General features: G+C 48.8%; 1 protein-coding gene and 1 pseudogene across 25 annotated transcripts in view; one reads left to right on the forward strand and one right to left on the reverse strand.

Moving 5' to 3' along the window:
* The window catches only part of MGAT1 (alpha-1,3-mannosyl-glycoprotein 2-beta-N-acetylglucosaminyltransferase), a 75,059-nt gene extending 72,144 nt beyond the window's left edge, over positions 1 to 2,915 (forward strand). For all 24 annotated transcript variants that reach the window (XM_082457746.1, XM_082457762.1, XM_082457743.1 and 21 more), the window contains one exon: positions 360 to 2,915. In XM_082457746.1, coding sequence (XP_082313872.1) covers positions 485 to 1,828 — 1,344 coding nt within the window. In that variant the 5' untranslated portion in view covers positions 360 to 484 and the 3' untranslated portion in view covers positions 1,829 to 2,915. The remainder of the gene's footprint in view (positions 1 to 359) is intronic.
* Positions 1,938 to 16,949, reverse strand: LOC309657043 (inner centromere protein pseudogene; annotated as a pseudogene). The gene has a single exon. The product of its transcript is annotated as an inner centromere protein pseudogene (transcript).
* Between the last annotated feature and the right edge of the window lie 1,138 nt (positions 16,950 to 18,087).

Raw genomic sequence — 18,087 nt, forward strand, 5'->3', positions numbered from 1 at the left:
AGCGGGGGCCACTCTTCATCGCAGTGCGCGGGCCTCTTCTCTATCGCGGCCTCTCTTGTTGAGGAGCACAGGCTCCAGACGCGCAGGCTCAGTAGTTGTGGCTCACGGGCCCAGTTGCTCTGCGGCATGTGGGATCTTCCCAGACCAGGGCTCGAACCCGTGTCCTCTGCATTGGCAGGCAGATTCTCAACCACTGCGCCACCAGGGAAGCCCCCAGGCAGCTATCTTTTAAGAGAGCTTTGGAGTTAACCTCCTGGCCTTCCTTGTCCTGCACTTTTTCATCTGTTTCTGCCCCCCATTCTTCCACTCCAGGGCAGCCCCACGCCTTGTGATGATGGTTGTTTTTCTCCTCTCCTCAGGTGCGTGGCTGCTTCCTAAGCCTGGATCCCAGAGGAAACATCCCTAGGACTGTGGGAGCGTGAGCCGGGCAAGCCAAGGGCAGCCTTGAGCCCCAGCCTTGCCCGCCTCCCCCGCGGGGGCCAGGATGCTGAAGAAGCAGTCTGCAGGGCTTGTGCTGTGGGGCGCCATCCTCTTTGTGGCCTGGAACGCCCTGTTGCTCCTCTTCTTTTGGACGCGCCCGGCGCCTGGCAGGCTGCCCTCAGACAGTGCTCTCGATGACGACCCCGCCAGCCTCACCCGTGAGGTGATCCGCCTGGCCCAGGACGCCGAGGTCGAGTTGGAGCGGCAGCGGGGGCTGTTGCAGCAGATCAGGGAGCATCATGCTAGGTGGAGCCAGCGGTGGAGGGCGCCCACCGCGGCCCCGCCTGTCCTGCCGCGAGCGCCTGTGACCTCTCCGCCGGCTGTGATCCCCATCCTGGTCATCGCCTGTGACCGCAGCACTGTCCGGCGCTGCCTGGACAAGCTGCTGCATTATCGGCCTTCGGCTGAGCGCTTCCCCGTCATCGTCAGCCAGGACTGCGGGCATGAGGAGACAGCCCAGGTCATCGCCTCCTACGGCAGCGCCATCACGCACATCCGGCAGCCTGACCTGAGCAACATCGCAGTGCCACCCGACCACCGGAAGTTCCAGGGCTACTACAAGATTGCTCGGCACTACCGCTGGGCGCTGGGCCAGGTCTTTCACAAGTTCAAGTTCCCAGCGGCGGTGGTGGTGGAGGATGATCTGGAGGTGGCTCCAGACTTCTTCGAGTACTTCCAGGCCACGTACCCGCTGCTGAGGGCCGACCCCTCCCTCTGGTGTGTGTCCGCCTGGAACGACAACGGCAAGGAGCAGATGGTGGACTCAAGCAAGCCTGAGCTGCTCTACCGCACAGACTTTTTCCCTGGCCTGGGCTGGCTGCTGTTGGCCGAGCTCTGGGCTGAGCTGGAGCCCAAGTGGCCCAAGGCCTTCTGGGACGATTGGATGCGCCGGCCGGAGCAGCGGCAGGGCCGGGCCTGTGTGCGGCCTGAAATCTCCAGAACGATGACCTTTGGCCGCAAAGGTGTGAGCCATGGGCAGTTCTTTGACCAGCACCTCAAGTTTATCAAGCTGAACCAGCACTTCGTGCCCTTCACCCAGCTGGACCTGTCCTACCTGCGACAGGAGGCCTATGACAGGGATTTCCTTGCACGTGTCTACGGTGCTCCCCTGCTGCAGGTGGAGAAAGTGAGGACCAGTGAGCGGAGTGAGCTGGGGGAGGTGCGGGTGCAGTACACGAGCAGGGACAGCTTCAAGGCCTTCGCCAAGGCCCTGGGAGTCATGGATGACCTCAAGTCCGGTGTCCCCAGGGCCGGCTACCAGGGCATCGTCAGCTTCCTGTTCCGGGGCCGCCGTGTCCACCTGGCCCCACCCCAGACCTGGGCCGGCTACGACCCTAGCTGGAATTAGCAGCACCTGCCTGCCCCTCCTGGGGCCCCTCCTGGCCATATCATGGCCTAAGATGGGACCGCAGTCCCTGGGCTGCATCATCCTCTCTTGTGTTTCTCTCTTGGGTCCATTTATCTTCTGGTTTGTTTTTTTTTTCTTTCTTTGAGTGGCATTCAAGTGCACAGATGATAAGGTGAGGCTTATTCTCCCGTTCTCAAGGGGGTCAAATCAGGGGAATCTTTCTGGGGTATGTTGGGGGAGTTACTAAGCAGGAAACCACTGTGTGGTAGGGAGAGACTTGGGCTTGTTGGGGCCACAAAATCCACGTTCCAGGTTTTCTCCTAGGACATCTGTGGAGAGGTTGGCAACTTTAGTTCTCTTGATGAGGCCTCTTTTCCCTGTCCTGGCTATTCTAGCCAGAGTATGAGCCCTCCTCCTGTACCTGTCCCCCACCATCTCCACCTTCCCGCAATTGGAGCAAAGTGGGAGGCTGGATTATGTGAGAAGGAGATGTACTTGTGGCCAAAATGAGACTAACCAAAGGGGTTTCATCATCATCAGGGTCTGGGCAGAGCTGTTAGGTTGTCAGGGTTTACTCCCTCCTGCCTGTATTTCTCTTCTTCCCCTTCTCCTTTATCCCTGACCTCCTCTCAACTCTTCTTTCCCTGCAGCCTAGCAGTTCGTGATTCCAAGATGAAACGGTGAAGGGGAAAAGCAGAACCTCTCCTCAGCTCACCCGCTGGGGTGGGGGGAAAAGCCTTGGGTGCTGGGGTGCCCCTCCCTCATCCTTCCTCCAAGAAACAGACTGCCCCCTATCCCGTCCTTTCTAAAAACCAATCCTTTCCCTATCGCTCTGGGACGGTTCATGCTAGCCCGGCCCGTGGCTTCTGGAGGCCCTCTCGGTGTGAGGTAGAGCAGCCAAGACCATTCAGCCCAGCCTCCTTCCCTTCTCCCCCAAGCATTCCCTTCCCGTGTGCACAGATTAGGACGCAGATGGCGGGTTGGAGAGCAACGTGTGTGTTTTTCTTTCTTGCCTGACCTCAGTTCATGGAAGAAAGTTGAAGCTACAGAATTATTTTCAAAAATAAAGCCTGATTTGTCTGAAAAACTGTGTGTGTTTGTGTGTCCTGGTAAAGGAGTTGGGGGTGGAAAAGGGAGGAGAAAGGTCGAGGAAGCAAGGAAAAGAATGAGGACTAAAGGAAGGGGCTGCACAGGCGAGAGGAAGTAGGTCAGTTGGAGGAAGGAAAGCAGATGACGGGAAGATAAGAGCAGGGAGTAGGAGAAAAGGCAAAGGAGAGCTAAGGAGGGGCCTAGGTGGGAAAGAAAGGCCAGGCTTGGAGGTGGAGAGGGCCCAAGGCTTCACTCCCCTAGTGCTAATCTTCCCTAGAGCTGGGCTATGGGGCCCTCAAGGCCTGGTCCGAGAGAGAATGCAGGCAGTCCCTCCTGAAATGGGCACCTTGTGTGGGGTGCCCTCTGCTGGCCCAGGCAGCATTCCCTAGGCACCTTCCAGCACCTTCCAGGACGCAGAGCTGACAGCTGGATCAACGCTGGCTGTGGCACTAAGAGTGTGAGAATGCCTTTTATACTGCCACCCAAAACACCCACACATAAATGGCAAACTTCGCCTGAAACTATCCTGAGAGTTTCTATTTTCCACTAATTTTTTTTTAATGCTGCTTGTGACCTACCAACTTGATTTCATCAGTGGGTTTGAAAACCCTGGGCTAGGTGACTTTGTCAACAGAAACCATCCTTGAGCTTCACACCAGATGGATGAGTTGTGGAGAAGAGGGTGTCACCAGGTCCCTGAGGGAGCAACTCTGGCCTCCCTTCTGGGCTAAGTGAACCAGAGTCAGACATTCATTTTAACCTTTCAGATCGTTGTAGAGCTAGTTTTGTCTTCCCACGTGCTCTTAGATGGATGTTTAAACCCTGTTTTGGGGTAGAGAGATGATCATTATCCGCATTTTGCAAGGCTCTCCGTCTCGACACAATTGGGCCAGGTGTGCTTTGGCTGCCAGAATCCATGTTCTTAGCACTAAATTAATTTAACAGTTGCTTACCAAGTGCATTCTTCTGAGCGCTCCACAAATTAAAATGAACTCCTTTAATCCTCAAAGAGATCATGGGTAGTTAAGTATTGCTCCGTTTTACAGGTGACAGGCACAGAGAGGGTCCTTTGCCCAAGGCCACACACTTGGTTGGGGTGGAGCCAGGATTTGAATGGAACCCACGTTGTTAATCACTACTTAATCAGGACCCTTCCCTTTCTATCCTCTACAGCCTTTCCCCCAAGGCCGTCTCCTCTGCCTTCCTTGTACTCTGGTCTCCCCTCCCACAGGCTCCAGGTTGGTGGCTGGGCCTGGGCTCCCAGGCCAAACAGCAGGTGGGGGTGGGAGGGCAGCCCTCCCAGGGAGATTGTAGAGGAGGAGACCCTCAGAAGATTCAGGCTGGTTTCTCAGGTTTCTCCTCAAGTGAGGAGCCCTTTCAGGGGGGTCTCTGTGTCCTGTTTCTCTTCCTTTTGATGCGGGTCCCCAGAGAGGCCACGTTCACTATGCCAAGGCATCCTCAGGTGTGATTCATGTGTGCATGCTGCCATCCCTCGGAGCGTGAGCCTCCTGTGGATAACAAAGCAAGCGGACATGCCAAATGGAAAAACATGGCGTCCTTAAATCCTTCAGAATTCTGCTAACCTTGACTTTGGAGATTAAAGATAATACCAAAGAGCTCACCCAGCTCAACACGGCTCCCAGGCCGGGTGGGCCTGATCTCGGGAGACAGCAGTGAGTGGTGGCTTAAAGCAGGACCTTAGTCCCCTGCCCAGGAACTGAACCTGGGTAGCCTGGGTGAAAAACCAGGAATCCTAACCGCTAGACCACCAGGGGCCAGAGGCTAGAAGCAAAGTTCCCCTGGCTCTTGCCCCATTTGAAAAATGAATTTCTCAATGAGGCAAAAACTGTAAAAAAAACAGGTACAAAGTTTATTATCAGAGACACAGCATAACGTGTGGGAGAGCGCACAGAGAAACTGTTGATTTATTTAACACGGGAGCAAGGCAGAAATATACACCAGGAGACAAAGGGTGTAGGTGTCCTCCCTAGTGGGGAGGAGCCCAGTAAAACGACAGTTAAATCATTTATATCGGGCAGTTTTTCCCGGTCTTTGTTTACCTTTGGCCAATTATCTTGTTTCTTTTCCCACACCTGACCTGCCCTAGGACCCTCCCCATATGCGTGCACGACATTTTGCCAAGATGGATTCCAGCATAGAGGCCTGTGGGAGTTTTGGCATCACCTATTGTGGGGTGGCACCCCCTCCTTTTTGACCCCCTAGGAGCCTTTCTGCGCATGTGTAGTCAGGGAGGTCTCCTTGATCTCAGGAATGGTCATCTTATCTCTTTACTCCAGCAGAGCTCAGCTCCTGACATTAACTTTGGCCTTGGAGTGTCTGGGTGAAGAAAAGCTCCAGTTTCACTCCACTTGACAAACACCAGCTGTCCAGCCCAGGGGCCCATCTACCTCCTACCTCAGGCCCTCACTGAAACGTCGGGGACCGACTGGCAAGGTGCTTGCAGGTTGCAAGTCCCTGTGGGCGGAGGGTTTGTCCGGTCTCAGCTGCCTACAGGAGGCCTCACGGGGACCTGGTGTGTTTGTGGGCCCAGAAACGGCTTGGGCCATCCCACGACTCCTGCGCCTTGGCCTTGGCCCTTCAGCCTCTGCCAGTGACCCAAAGCCCTTCCTCCTCCATTTCCTGCCATTCTCTCCAACCACTGCTGTTTCCGCCTTCCCTCCACTGCACAAGTCTCTCGGCCTAGGTCCTCTTCTCTTATCTGGGTCATTCAGGTGGGATTTTATTTGTGGGCTGAGTCATCCCGGTGTGGACAGATGTGTTGGATACAGTCTCTGGCCAGGGTCCCCCTGAGCCTTGGGTTGATCCCCTGGGATTTGTTCAAAACCAGACCAAGGCTGGGGGTCGCACCTGGGGACGTGGTAGGGGGCCAGGTGTAGGGCTGACGGTGGAGTTGAGGATGGGGATTGGGACCGGTGGAGGTGGGGTCGGGGGAAGAGGAGCTTGGGGGTGTGTGTGCTGGGTTTAGATTGTTAGATACAACAACCTTGTAAAGTGAAAGGTATCATTTCCTTTTTTTCTTGTTACAGAAGCAAAATATATTCATTTTAGAAATCAGAAAGCAGATAATAAAACATTCACACGTACATACCCACCCCCAGTCCCATCTCTGTTTACTGCTATCAGGCTTCTTTCTCCCATATGTAGATAAATAGGTAAATCATCTATAAAAGCCATAAATTTACATAAATATTTATTTAGCTTTATGTAAGTTAAACATTTACGTATAACCATGTCAAATATTCACCTTCACCATAATTTTAATCATTTACCCTCTTCCTTAAATATCTTTAACAAACACTTGGGACCCCAGGCTACCTGAAAGGATTTCCTTAGGGATCAGGGGTTTGCCTACAGCCCAGCTGGGGCCTTGAATCTCTGTCTGTTCTCCCACACACCCTCCACCTACGAGCAGAGGTCAGGGCCCTTGCTGGTATGGGGACAGACATCATATCTCCTGTCTTGAGGCACAGACTCTTGCTTGACTGCTTTCCATTGCTTCTGCATTTTCTCACTTCACTGATTAAATTTGCTCTTTGGAACTCAGGGAAGGCCTAGAAAGCTAAAGCTTTTTCACAACGAGAGTGGGGGTGGTGGAGATCTGTCCCCAGAAAGGCCCCACGGGGTCCTGCTCTGTTTCACAGGGATCTGTGTGTCCCTTCCAGGAGATGCACTTGTATTAAAAGCAGCAGACTTTTACCTTATAGTGTATCGAGTCTGGTAGCCGAAACACAGAAACCCAAAATGATGGTGGCCTAAATAAGATGTTTTAATTCTCATTCACTCAGAAGTCCAGGTGGGTGGTATTTTGAGGCTGCTACAGCAGATTCACACCCACCAAGAACTCAGTCTTCCATTTCTTCGTCCTACCATCTTCAACACGTGGTTCCCAGCACCCAGTCAAAGATGGGGCCCTGGCTCCAGTCAGATAGGAAGGAAAGAGAAGGGGAGGGCAAGCCTCTTTCTTTTTAGAATGAAACCTAGAATTTGTGCATATCTCCTTCCCGCATCTCCCAGTCACCAGAACTTGGTCTAGTCCCCCCAGTTGCAGGGGAGACAGGGAAATGAAGTGGCAGCCATGTGTTCAGCTAAAACTTCTCTTACCATGGTGGTACTAGTCACCTTGGCCTACATGAAATCATGCAGTGCGCAGGAGTGAGGCCCCAGGTCATGAAAGGGGAGCTGGGTTCTGCCTCGTTTGCTGGACTGCACAAATTCTGAGCCTTGAGCTGTGTGGAGCTGCCTTGTAAGAAGTCCAGTGACCCTGAGACTGCATTGCTGGAGAGGCTACAGCCACATTGTATATTCAGCCCGGGGGGATCCTTGGACGTCTGCTGCCCTGCTGACACCTACCTGAAACTGCATGGGACACCCCAAGTGACAACTGCCCAGCCAAACACTTCCTGAATTTATGACCCACAAATAGGGAGCAAAATAAAACAGTTGTTTCATGATGCCAAGTTCTGGGGTAGTTTGTTAAGGGACAGTGGTACCTGGTGGTCTTAGGTACTGTGTTCTGTCACTGAAATGTAAGATTTTATGTAACCAGAAGGGAATGTTTAAACAAATATTTTGAGAATAAGAATTTTTAAACATTTACTCATCAATTCCTAGCGGTGAGGATATTGCTATCTAGGAGACTGGCTCTATTTTTTAGGTAGAAGTGGTCCTTGAATTAACAGATGTGACTATCTTTTTTTCCCTCCCCAAGCTTTTTTTTTTTTTTTCAAATTTATATTCAAAATATTCCCCAAGTTGTTATTATGAAAATTTTCAAGCCCATAGAGAAGTTGAAAGACTAGTACCAAGAAGACTCATATCCCTTCCATTGAGATGATATGACAATTAATATTTTGTAATATGGCAAATATATATAACTTTCTATACCATTTGACAGAAAGTTGCAGAATAAATCTTATTTTCACATAATTTTTCTGATCTTATAAGTAGTGTATATTTTCATTGTATAACTCTTGTAAGATGTAGAAAAATAAAAAGAAAACAAAGTTCATCCATAACCCCACTGCCCAGATTAACTGCCTTGAGGCAAGTTTTTAATTTGCATTTGGTCTTCATTGGGCAGGGGCGCCCTCTGCTGACAGTAGTGTGAATTGTCAGGGAGTGGAATTTTCATTTACATAGTCCCTTGGGGATTTTGGTTGCATTGATTCCTCAGATTTATAGATAAATCAAGAAACCTGAGTTTCTGAAACTGCAGACCTGAGCCGCATGGCCACCTACCTGGGCATTTCATCAAAGTCTTGGGCGAGGGGCTTCCCTGGTGGCGCAGTGGTTGAGAATCTGCCTGCCAATGCAGGGCACACGGGTTCGAACCCTGGTCTGGGAAGATCCCACATGCCGCGGAGCAACTGGGCCCGTGAGCCACAATTACTGAGCCTGCGCGTCTGGAGCCTGTGCTCCGCAACAAGAGAGGCCGCGATAGTGAGAGACCCGCACACCGCGATGAAGAGTGGCCCCCACTTGCCGCAACTAGAGAAAGCCCTCGCACAGAAACGAAGACCCAACACAGCAATCAATCAATCAATAAAAAAAAAAAAAGTCTTGGGCGAGGCCTCACCTGAAACAGCTAGTCTGACCTACCATTCCTTGTTCTGTTGCTCCCTTTTATTGTCCAAAAGAGATGGACATGCAGCCCCAGTCCACACCCTGGCAGTTCTACATCCGGTTACACGGCACACACACGTGGTTCCAACACCTCTCTCCCCAAACTGAACTGACTGTTTTTTCCTAGATTCTTTTTTTTCCCTTCCTTTGATTCATCCTCCCTATCCCCTTTTCTCCAACCACATCTTGTCTTCTTTATACTTTCCACCTTCTAGGGTCTCTGGTGTAAATTCACTTCACATTTGTTCCTTTTTCTATCAACTTCTGCCTTACTGAAAATTAGCAAATTCACGTATTCACATTTATACAACAAGGCCTCTGTAAGATTTATAAAAAGAATATTCTCCTTCTCTCCCTCTCTATTCTTCCCTCCCTCCCTTCCCATAGGAAGTCACACTTTCCCTGGAAGTGGTATTCTGCCTGTTGCTTCAGGAGTTCCAAATAGCCATCGCAGTGAGCTCACACTGAATTACCTTGTTGTCTGCCTCCATTCCATGCTAGACAGGAACTGAAGTGATTTTAAAGTTACAGTGAATGAATAAAGTAATTAAACATTTTCAAGGTTGATTGTCATACCCCTTCTATCAGGAAAAATTCAAGGAAAATAGTCTGGCTTTGTGGTAAGAGTGTGGGGAGAGGAGTGAAGAAGGGAATGAGCATTTGAACATTCCAAACACTGGAAGCATCAATGTAGAGTGGGCTGACATGCAATGAAGAGATGGGACCGTGTCGCTCTCAGCTTTTTTGGCCAACAGTCTTGTCTTGTTGCCTCACTTTGCCTTATGTCACACAGCTCCTTCTCAAGGGGCTTCAGAGCCTCATGCTATGGAATGTGAAACAGTCTCAAACCCTCTGCTTGTTTGGCACATGGCGATCCATGACATGACATCTAGAGGAGATGCATCTCTCTCAGTGCTCTCCATTTAAGCTGACCTGGACCTGCTCTCATCTTACCTCCACTAGCAGGTGGGAAGCCTTCTTAAATACCTGACCTCTGCCACTGCTCACAATGTCAGACCCAGTTTTCAGTGGGTACCAGACAACTGCCCTGCCCCAGGCCACACAGAGTTCTTTGAGCTACAAACGTGTGGAAATAGACAAGCTCCACCTAGACAAGTCTCCGACCCCTATTCTTGTTTTTCAAAACACCCTCCTTCCTGGTCTACTCTGATGTTCAGCAAAGTCACATAGACAGGGAATACTTTTTTTTTTTAATTAAAGTATAGTTGATTTACAGTATTATGCTAGTTTTAGGTGTACAACATAGTTATTCGATATTTACTCCATTTGAAGTTGTTATAAAATATTGGCTATAGTCTCCGTGCAACATATTATATTGTGTTCTATTTATTTTATACCTTGTATTTTGTACCTCTTAATCCCCTACTTCATATTGCCTCTCCCTCTACTCCTTTTCCTACTGGTAACCACTAGTTTATTCTCTGTATTTCTGACTCTGTTTCTGTTTTATTACATTCATTTGTTTGTTTTTAGATTCCACAGATAAGCTGAAAACATGTACTATTTGTCTTTCTCTGACTTATTTCACTCAGCATAAAGCTCTCCAGATCCATCCATGTTGTTACAAATGGCAAAATGTCATTCTTTTTATGGCTGAGTAATATTCCATTTTATCTCTATCTATACCTATGTCTATAACTAGGTATATAATTATATGTATAACTAGATATATAATTATATGTGTGTATATATATATATATATATATATATATATATATATATACCTGGATATATAACTAAATATATATATCACATCTTCTTTATTCATTCAACCATTGATGGACACTTAGGTTGCTTCCAAATCTTGGCAATTGTAAATAATGCTGCTATGAACATTGGAGTGCATGTATCTTTTTGAATTATAGCTTTTGTTTTCTTCAGATATATACCCATGATGAAATAGCTGGATTTTTAGTTTTTTGAGGAACCTCCACAATGTTTTCCGTAGTGGCTGTGTTAATTTACATAACCGCCAACAGTGTATTAGGGTTCTCTTTTCTCCACATCCTGCCGACACTTGCTATTTTTGGTCTTTTGATGATAGGTGCTCTGACAGGTATTAAGTGATATCTCATTGTGCTTTCGATTTGCTATTCCCTGATGGTTAGTATGTTGAGCATCTTTTCGTGTGCCTGTTGGCCAGCTGTATGTCTTGTTTGGAAAAATGTCTATTCAGGTATTCTGCCCACTTTTTTTTCACTTTGATCTCTCAGATTGCTTTTTTTAATTAAAAAAAATTGAAATATAGTTGATTTACAATGTCATGTCAGTTTCAGGTGTACAGCAAAGTGATTCAGTTATATACACACATATATCTATATACATACATATTATTTTTCAGATTCTTTTCCCTTATAGGTTATTACAAAATATTGAGTATAGTTCCTTGTGCTATACAGTAGGTCTTTGTTGGTTATCTATTTTACATATAGTAGTGTATATGTGTTAATCCCAACCTCCTAATTTATTCTTCTCTCCCTTTCCCCTTTGGTAACCATAACTTTGTTTTCTATGTCTGTGAGTCTATTTCTGTTTTGTACATAAGTTCATTTATTTGATTCCACATATAAACAATATCACATGTTTGTCTGGTTTACTTCACTTAGTATGATAATCTCTAGGTCCATCCATGTTGCTGCAAATGGCATTATTTCATTCTTTTTATGGTTGAGTAATATTCCATTGTATATATATACCATATCTTCTTTCTTTTTTTTTTTTTAAGAAGGACAATACCATTTATAATAGCTCCAAGAAAATAAATACTTAGCTATAAATCTAACAAAACGTATATAGGATCTGCATGCTGAAACTACAGAATGCTGATAAAAGAAACCAAAGATGTAAATAAATGAAGAGATATATCATTTTCATGGATTAGTAGACTCACTATCATAAACATGTGAGTTCTCCCCAAACTTATATAGATTTAATGTAATTTCAATCAAAATCCCAGCAGTGTTTTTGTATAGATAAGCTGATTCTAAAATTTATACAAAAAGGCAAAATTGATAGAAAAGCCAAAATAATTTTGAAAAGAATAAAGATGGAGAAATCACACTACCAGATTTTTAAGATTTATACAAGCTACAGTAACATTGACCATGTGGTATTGGTAAAAGGAGAGACCCATAGATCAATGAAAGAGAATACAAAGTCTGGAAATAGACCCATACAAATATGGCTGATTGACTCTTGACAAAGATACAAAAGAAATTCAGTGAAAAAGAATAGTCTTTTAAACAAATGGCTCTAGAACAACTGGACATCCATCTATATGCTCCCCAAAACAAAAAACATAAACCTCACATTAAAAAAAAATTAACTCAAAACAGATCATAAGCCTAAATGTAACATATAAATCTATAAAATATCTAGAAGAAAATATAGGAGAAAATTTTTGAGAACTGGGGCTAGACAAAGATTTCTTAGACATGAAGCCAAAGAAAGCACAATCCATAAAAGGAAAAAAAGTTGATAAATTGGATTTCATCAAAACTAAAATTTTTGCTCTGTGAAAAATACTGTTAAGTGAATGAAAAGACAAGTTGCACACTAGGAGAAAATACTGCAAAGTACGTATCTGACAACAGATTTGTATCCATAATACATAGAGATTCTAAACACAACAGAAAGAAAACTAATGACTCAATTTAAAAATGAACAAATGAGCAACTTCCCTGGTGGTCCACTGGTTAAGACTCCGTGCTTCCACTGCAGGGGGCACGGGTTTGATACCTAGTCCCCTGGTCGGGGAACTAAAATCTCACATGCCATGTGACATGGCAAAAAAGAAAAAAGAAAAAAAATAACAAGGCACATGAAGAAAGAGGGAATCGTGGCCCAATAAAAAAGGAACCAAAAAAAAGAACAAATGAGTTCAAACACTTTGCCAAAGAAGATACACAGATGGCAAGTAAGCACATGAGCAGATGTTCACCATCACCAGCTATTAAGGAAATGCAAATTAAAACCACGATGAGAATTCACTACGTGTCTATTAGAATGGCTAAAATAAGAAGCACGGACAATATCAAGTACTAGTGAAGATGCAGTGCAACCTGTAACTACCTTTTTGTTGAATAACAATTTTTTTCTCAAACACACTATAAAAATACACACTATATAAATATGTCTTTTTTTAAAGAAGTTTTTTTTCTTTTTTTTCTTTTAATAAATTTATTTATTTATTTATTTATTTTTGGCTCTGTTGGGTCTTCGTTTCCATGTGAGGGCTTTCTCTAGTTGCGGCGAGTGGGGGGCCACTCTTCATCGCGGTGCGCGGGCCTCTCACTATCGCGGCCTCTCTTGTTGCGGAGCACAGGCTCCGGACGCGCAGGCTCAGTAGTTGTGGCTCACGGGCCCAGTTGCTCCGCGGCATGTGGGATCTTCCCAGACCAAGGCTCGAACCCGCGTGCCCTGCATTGGCAAGCGGATTCCCAACCACTGCACCACCAGGGAAGCCCTATAAATATGTTTTTATAAGAGGTAATATTTTGACATTGACATTGTGGTTTCAGGCAAAGACACACTCACCAGTTGACTCAACACAACAGTTTTTCATCAGAGAACATATGGAACAAATTTAAATTCGCACCGTATTTGAATGAACTGTAAAATGATTTTCTTTGCATGGTGGAATCTTCTAGATTTCAGCCTGTTGTGTGCATTCACTCTTTACTCATTTTAAAAAGCTCTCTTATATTCAGCCTTGATTTTGTCCTAAAGCAGGGTCAGCAAACATTTTCCGTAAAGGTTCATAGTAAATATTCTCAGCTTTGCGAACCATAAGGCCTCTGTTGTAACTACTTAACTCTGCCCTCAGCAGAGTAGCCGGATTCAACAGGCATTCATTTCTACTGGGCGGGTTCCAATGAAACTTTACAAAAAAGGACTGCGACTTGATTTGGCCCATAGGCCCAAATTCACCAACCCCCGTTCCAGGGGCTGGAGTAGGAGACAATGAAGCTGTGGCACGTTTAGAACACGGTTGCCAGCGATGGGGCAGGGCCAGCTTCCATGGACACTAAGCATTTAACTAGCAGCTGCCTGGATTTGTTGGAGAAACATCTCAACTACTTGCACGTACTGGTCCTGAGGGAGTTTCAAGAGGCGGCGCCTTCCTAACCCAGATCTCCTGCTTCAGCAGCACGTCCACGTTCTTAAGTCCTTTCACCATCCGTGCAGCAAGGGTGGGTGGAGCCTGAGGCGTGGAGGGGCTGAGGGCCTCTCTTAAGCTGCAGAGCTGTGTCAAGAGCCCAATTCTCCTGACCTCAACTCCAGGTCTTACCACCGAATGAGCCCCCCCTTTACAGGCAGGGCGCTCCCCAGAAAAACAGGAAGTATCGTCACCTGCCCCAACATGAAAGTAACTGAAGTGTTTCTCAGGGTTGTCCAGGGCTGGCATCAGAATCACCCACTCCATCGGCATCTCTGGGGGTGGGACTCAGGTGACCTTGACGCACACCCCAGGAGAATAAGCAGTTCCTATTCCTCCAGCCCATCCAGCGGCCCGAGACAGGGCCAGGGTCCAGGGCTTTCTGCAGAGAAGCCCAGTCTTCATGATACTCACAGCAGGCTTGAAGGAATAGACTTTATTACTCTAGCTCTCAAACACTAGAGGCTAAAATTCAGCTGAACTCTAACAATCTATTTACAGAGTGCTGTCAGCAGACCAGGCAAGGCTGGGCCTGGGTCTTCCCTGAACACCCAACAAGCTCAGCCTCCCGACAGGCCCGAGCCGCTTTCCACCTGTAGCACACAGAGGACATTTATATACACTTGACCGAACCCTCAGCCGCAGGATACCAGGCAGGATGGCACCAGACCAACAGAGACACAGACATACAGACACAGATGAAGGCTGAGACTGCTGAGCAGGCCCGAGGGCCTGGCTCAGTGCTTCTTCGGGCTGTAGGCCAGGCTGCCAGGGACCCTGCTGCCCTGCAGGGGCGGTGAGTTCCACACGGCAGAGCTGGTGCGCTTATGGCAGCGGGGCTTGCTCTTCTTGAAGATGTCCTCCAAGTCCAGTGGGAGAATGGTTCCGAAGAGCTCCAGAAGGATCGGGGGGGTGGTAGTACTGCTGGATGATGGCCTGGCTAAGCTGGGTGCCTCTGGCCCAGTTGGGGATGGGCTTCCGGGGATGGGCCTCGTCATCGGTGGAGTCATCGCTGTTCAGATCCATCCCGTAGTTATCTGGGTTGATCTTGGGGCGGGGGGCCCTGTGGAGTCATTTGATGCGAGGTACAAGCTGGAGACTGCACGTCCACGGTCACGTTCAGGCTTTTGCTGGCCGCCGCGGCCTCCTTGGCTTTCTTCTCCGGCTCCTCCTGCAGTCGCTGCTCAGCCAGGCGCTGCTGTGCTTCCTTGTTCTTCTTCTCCTCCAGCTCCCTCTGCAGCCGCTCCTTCTGTAGCCGCAGGGCCTTCTCCCTCTGCTGCAGCTCCCTCTCGGCCTGGAGCCGCTCCCGCGCGCTGCTCCGCCAGCCTCTTGGGCTCGGCCGCCTTCCGCAGCCGCTCCCGCTCCCGCCGCCGCTCCTGCTCCGCCGCCAGGCGCCGCTCCTATGCGCGGCTCCGCCAGCCTCTTGGCTTCGGCCGCCTTCCGCAGCCGCTCCCGCTCCCGCCGCCGCTCTTGCGCGCTGCTCCGCCAGCTTCTTGGTCTCGGCCGCCTTCCGCAGCCGCTCCTGCTCCGCCGCCAGCCGCCGCTCCTGCGCGCGGCTCCGCCAGCCTCTTGGCCTCGGCCGCCTTCCGCAGCCGCTCCTGCTCCTTCTCCTTCCGCCTCTGCAGCAGCTCCTGGTGGCGCCTCTCCTCCTCCTCCTGCCTTTTGAGCGCCTCCACCTCCTCCATCTTCTCGGCCGCTGCCTTCTTCGTGGCCTTCTCCTCGGCCAGCCGCTCCTCCTTGGCCTTCTCCGTCTTCTCGTCGATTTGAGCAAACTTCTGCTCGATCTGCCTCTTCTTCTCCTGCTTCATCCGCTCCACCCGTTCCCGGGCCTGCAGCACCTTAGGGAGGCGCTCCTCGCGCTTCAGCTTCACCGCCTCCAGCCGCCGCCGCTTGTCCTCCTCCACCTTCTGCCCGCGGAGCTGCTCGGCCTCCTCCTAACGCCGCAGCTTCTCCAGGCGCTGCCGCTGCTCCCTGGGGTCCACGCACAGGGGAGCGTTGCGCTTAATGAAGGATTTCATGATGCTGCTGTTGGGGGTCGGGGTCATGAGCATCTCGTTCCTCTGCATGGCATGCAGGAAGGTCCGGGGGGCCGCACCACCTCGCTGGCGGGACAGGGCGGGGAAGGGGTCTTGCTGCTGGGGGGCTGCAGCCCCCCATCCTCCAGCTGCTGTTCCTCGTCCAGCTCACCCACTGCCTGCTTGTAGCTGCGCTTCCTCCTGACACTCTGAGGCGGCTCCTTGGGGCCATCTGCTTGGTCGGTCTCGGCCTCCTGCCGCCGTTCAGAGAGCGTTCCCTGGTCACCGGCTGCAGGCTGCGAGCCGGGCATGCTAATGGCGCTCTTGGTGGCACTGCGGAGCCGCAAGGCACTGCCATTGTTCGACCTCAGGCTCGGCCGCCTCCTCCACCTTGGGGCTCGCTTTCTGGGGCACCTCGACATTCAGGAGCCTCTCCAGGTAACTGTGGCAGATGATGCGGGCGGAGGCGGCCGGCTCTTTGGTGGCCTTCCTGGCAATCCTTCTGCTTGATCTTCGGACGGTGCTCTCCTCTTTGGAAACCAGGGAGTCATTCTGGGCCAGCGGGACCTGGGGACCCGGGGAGGACGGGGCTATCAGGCTGCGCCGCAACGACCCGCGGTCCACACGGGAGCCCGTAGGCGTGGAGAAGTTATCCCGCAGGATGGGAGCCAGCACCCGCTCCCGCCACAGGGAGGCCGGAGAGCTGGGCGAGTCCTGCGGACCTGGGGAGGTCGCCGCAATTCTGAGCTTGGAGGCGGCCCTTTCTGCCACGCCCCCTCGGCCCTTGGGGTCCTGGGGTGTAGTTATCAGGGAGCTCACGGTGACAGACTCCAGTCTCCCGGGCTCTGGCTTCTGGGGGTGTTGAGTCCTCCTCCGAGGTCAAGGTGATCTGGGAGGCCGAAGCCGTGGCCGGAGCCGGGGTGGGGGACGGAGCCTGGGCAGACTGGAGCTGGCTGAGGTGCTGCTCAGCGCTCCGGCGCTCGCTGATGCCAGTCTCCACCACGGGTACCAGCTGGCACTGGGCCAGGCTCTCCTTGGGCTTCTTGGTCAGCACCGTGGGAGACACAGGGGTGGACGAAGGAGCGGCTGCCGCGGAGGTCGCTGCAGCTGCGGCCGCAGCACGGGTCACCCGCCGCAGGACGGAGCCGTTCTCCCCGACCACTGTGGCCAGCTTGTCCTTGCTGCGGAGTATCATGTAATCTATAAATAGTGACAGTTATACTTCTTTCCTTCCAATTTGTAAGCCTTTTATTTCTTTTTTTTTTGGTCTGACTGCGACATTAAATAGAAATGGTGAGAATGGGCATCCTTGTCTTGTTCCTGATTTTAGAGGAAAAGCTTTAGCTTTTCACCATTGAATATGATATTATCTATAGGTTTGTCATAAATGGGCTTTATTATGTTGAGATATGTTCCCTCTATAGCAACTTTGTTGAGAGTTTTTATCATGAGTGGATGTTGAATTTTGTCAGATACTTTTCCTACATCTATTGAGATGATCATGTGATTCTTATCCTTTCTTTTGTTAATGTGGTGTACTGCATTGATTGATTCGGGAATATTGAATAAATCCCATTTGATCATAGTATATGATTGAATTTACTTTGCTAATGCTTTGTTGAGGAATTTTGCATCTATAAACATCAGATATATTGGCCTGTAATATTCCTTTTTTTTCATGTCTTTGTCTGGTTTTGGTATCAGGGTAATGATGACCTCACAGAATGAAGTTGGTATTTCATGGAAATAGAAATGACAAGAAAGCAGGGTTAGCAATACTCATATAAGACAAAATAGACTTTAAAACAAAGTCTATAATAAAAGACAAAAAAGAGCATTATGTAATGATAATAGGATCAATACAAGAAGAGGATATTAAACTTGTTAACATATACACACCCAATACAGGAGCACCTAAATATGTAAAGCAAATACTAAGAGACATAAAGGGAGAAATTGATGATAATATAATAATTGTAGGGGACTTTAACACCCCCACTGACATCAACGGACAGATCATCCAGACAGAAAATCAATAAGGCTACAGTGGTCTTAAATGACACAATAGATCAGTTGGACTTTATTAATAGCTACAGGACTTTACATCAAAAACCAGCAGAATACACATTCTCTTCAAGTGTCCATGGAAGGTTCTTCAGGATAGATCACATGCTTAGTCACAAAACAAGCCTCAACAAATTTAAGAGGATAGAAATTATATCAAGCATTTTTTGTGACCCAAATGGTATGAAACTAGAAATCAACTAGAGAAAGAACAAGCATGTAGAGACTAAACAACATGCTACTAAAAAAACCAATGGGTCAATGAAGAA

Source organism: Balaenoptera physalus, assembly GCF_965194825.1.
Source record: "Balaenoptera physalus genome assembly, chromosome: 3".
Taxonomy (NCBI): domain Eukaryota; kingdom Metazoa; phylum Chordata; class Mammalia; order Artiodactyla; family Balaenopteridae; genus Balaenoptera; species Balaenoptera physalus.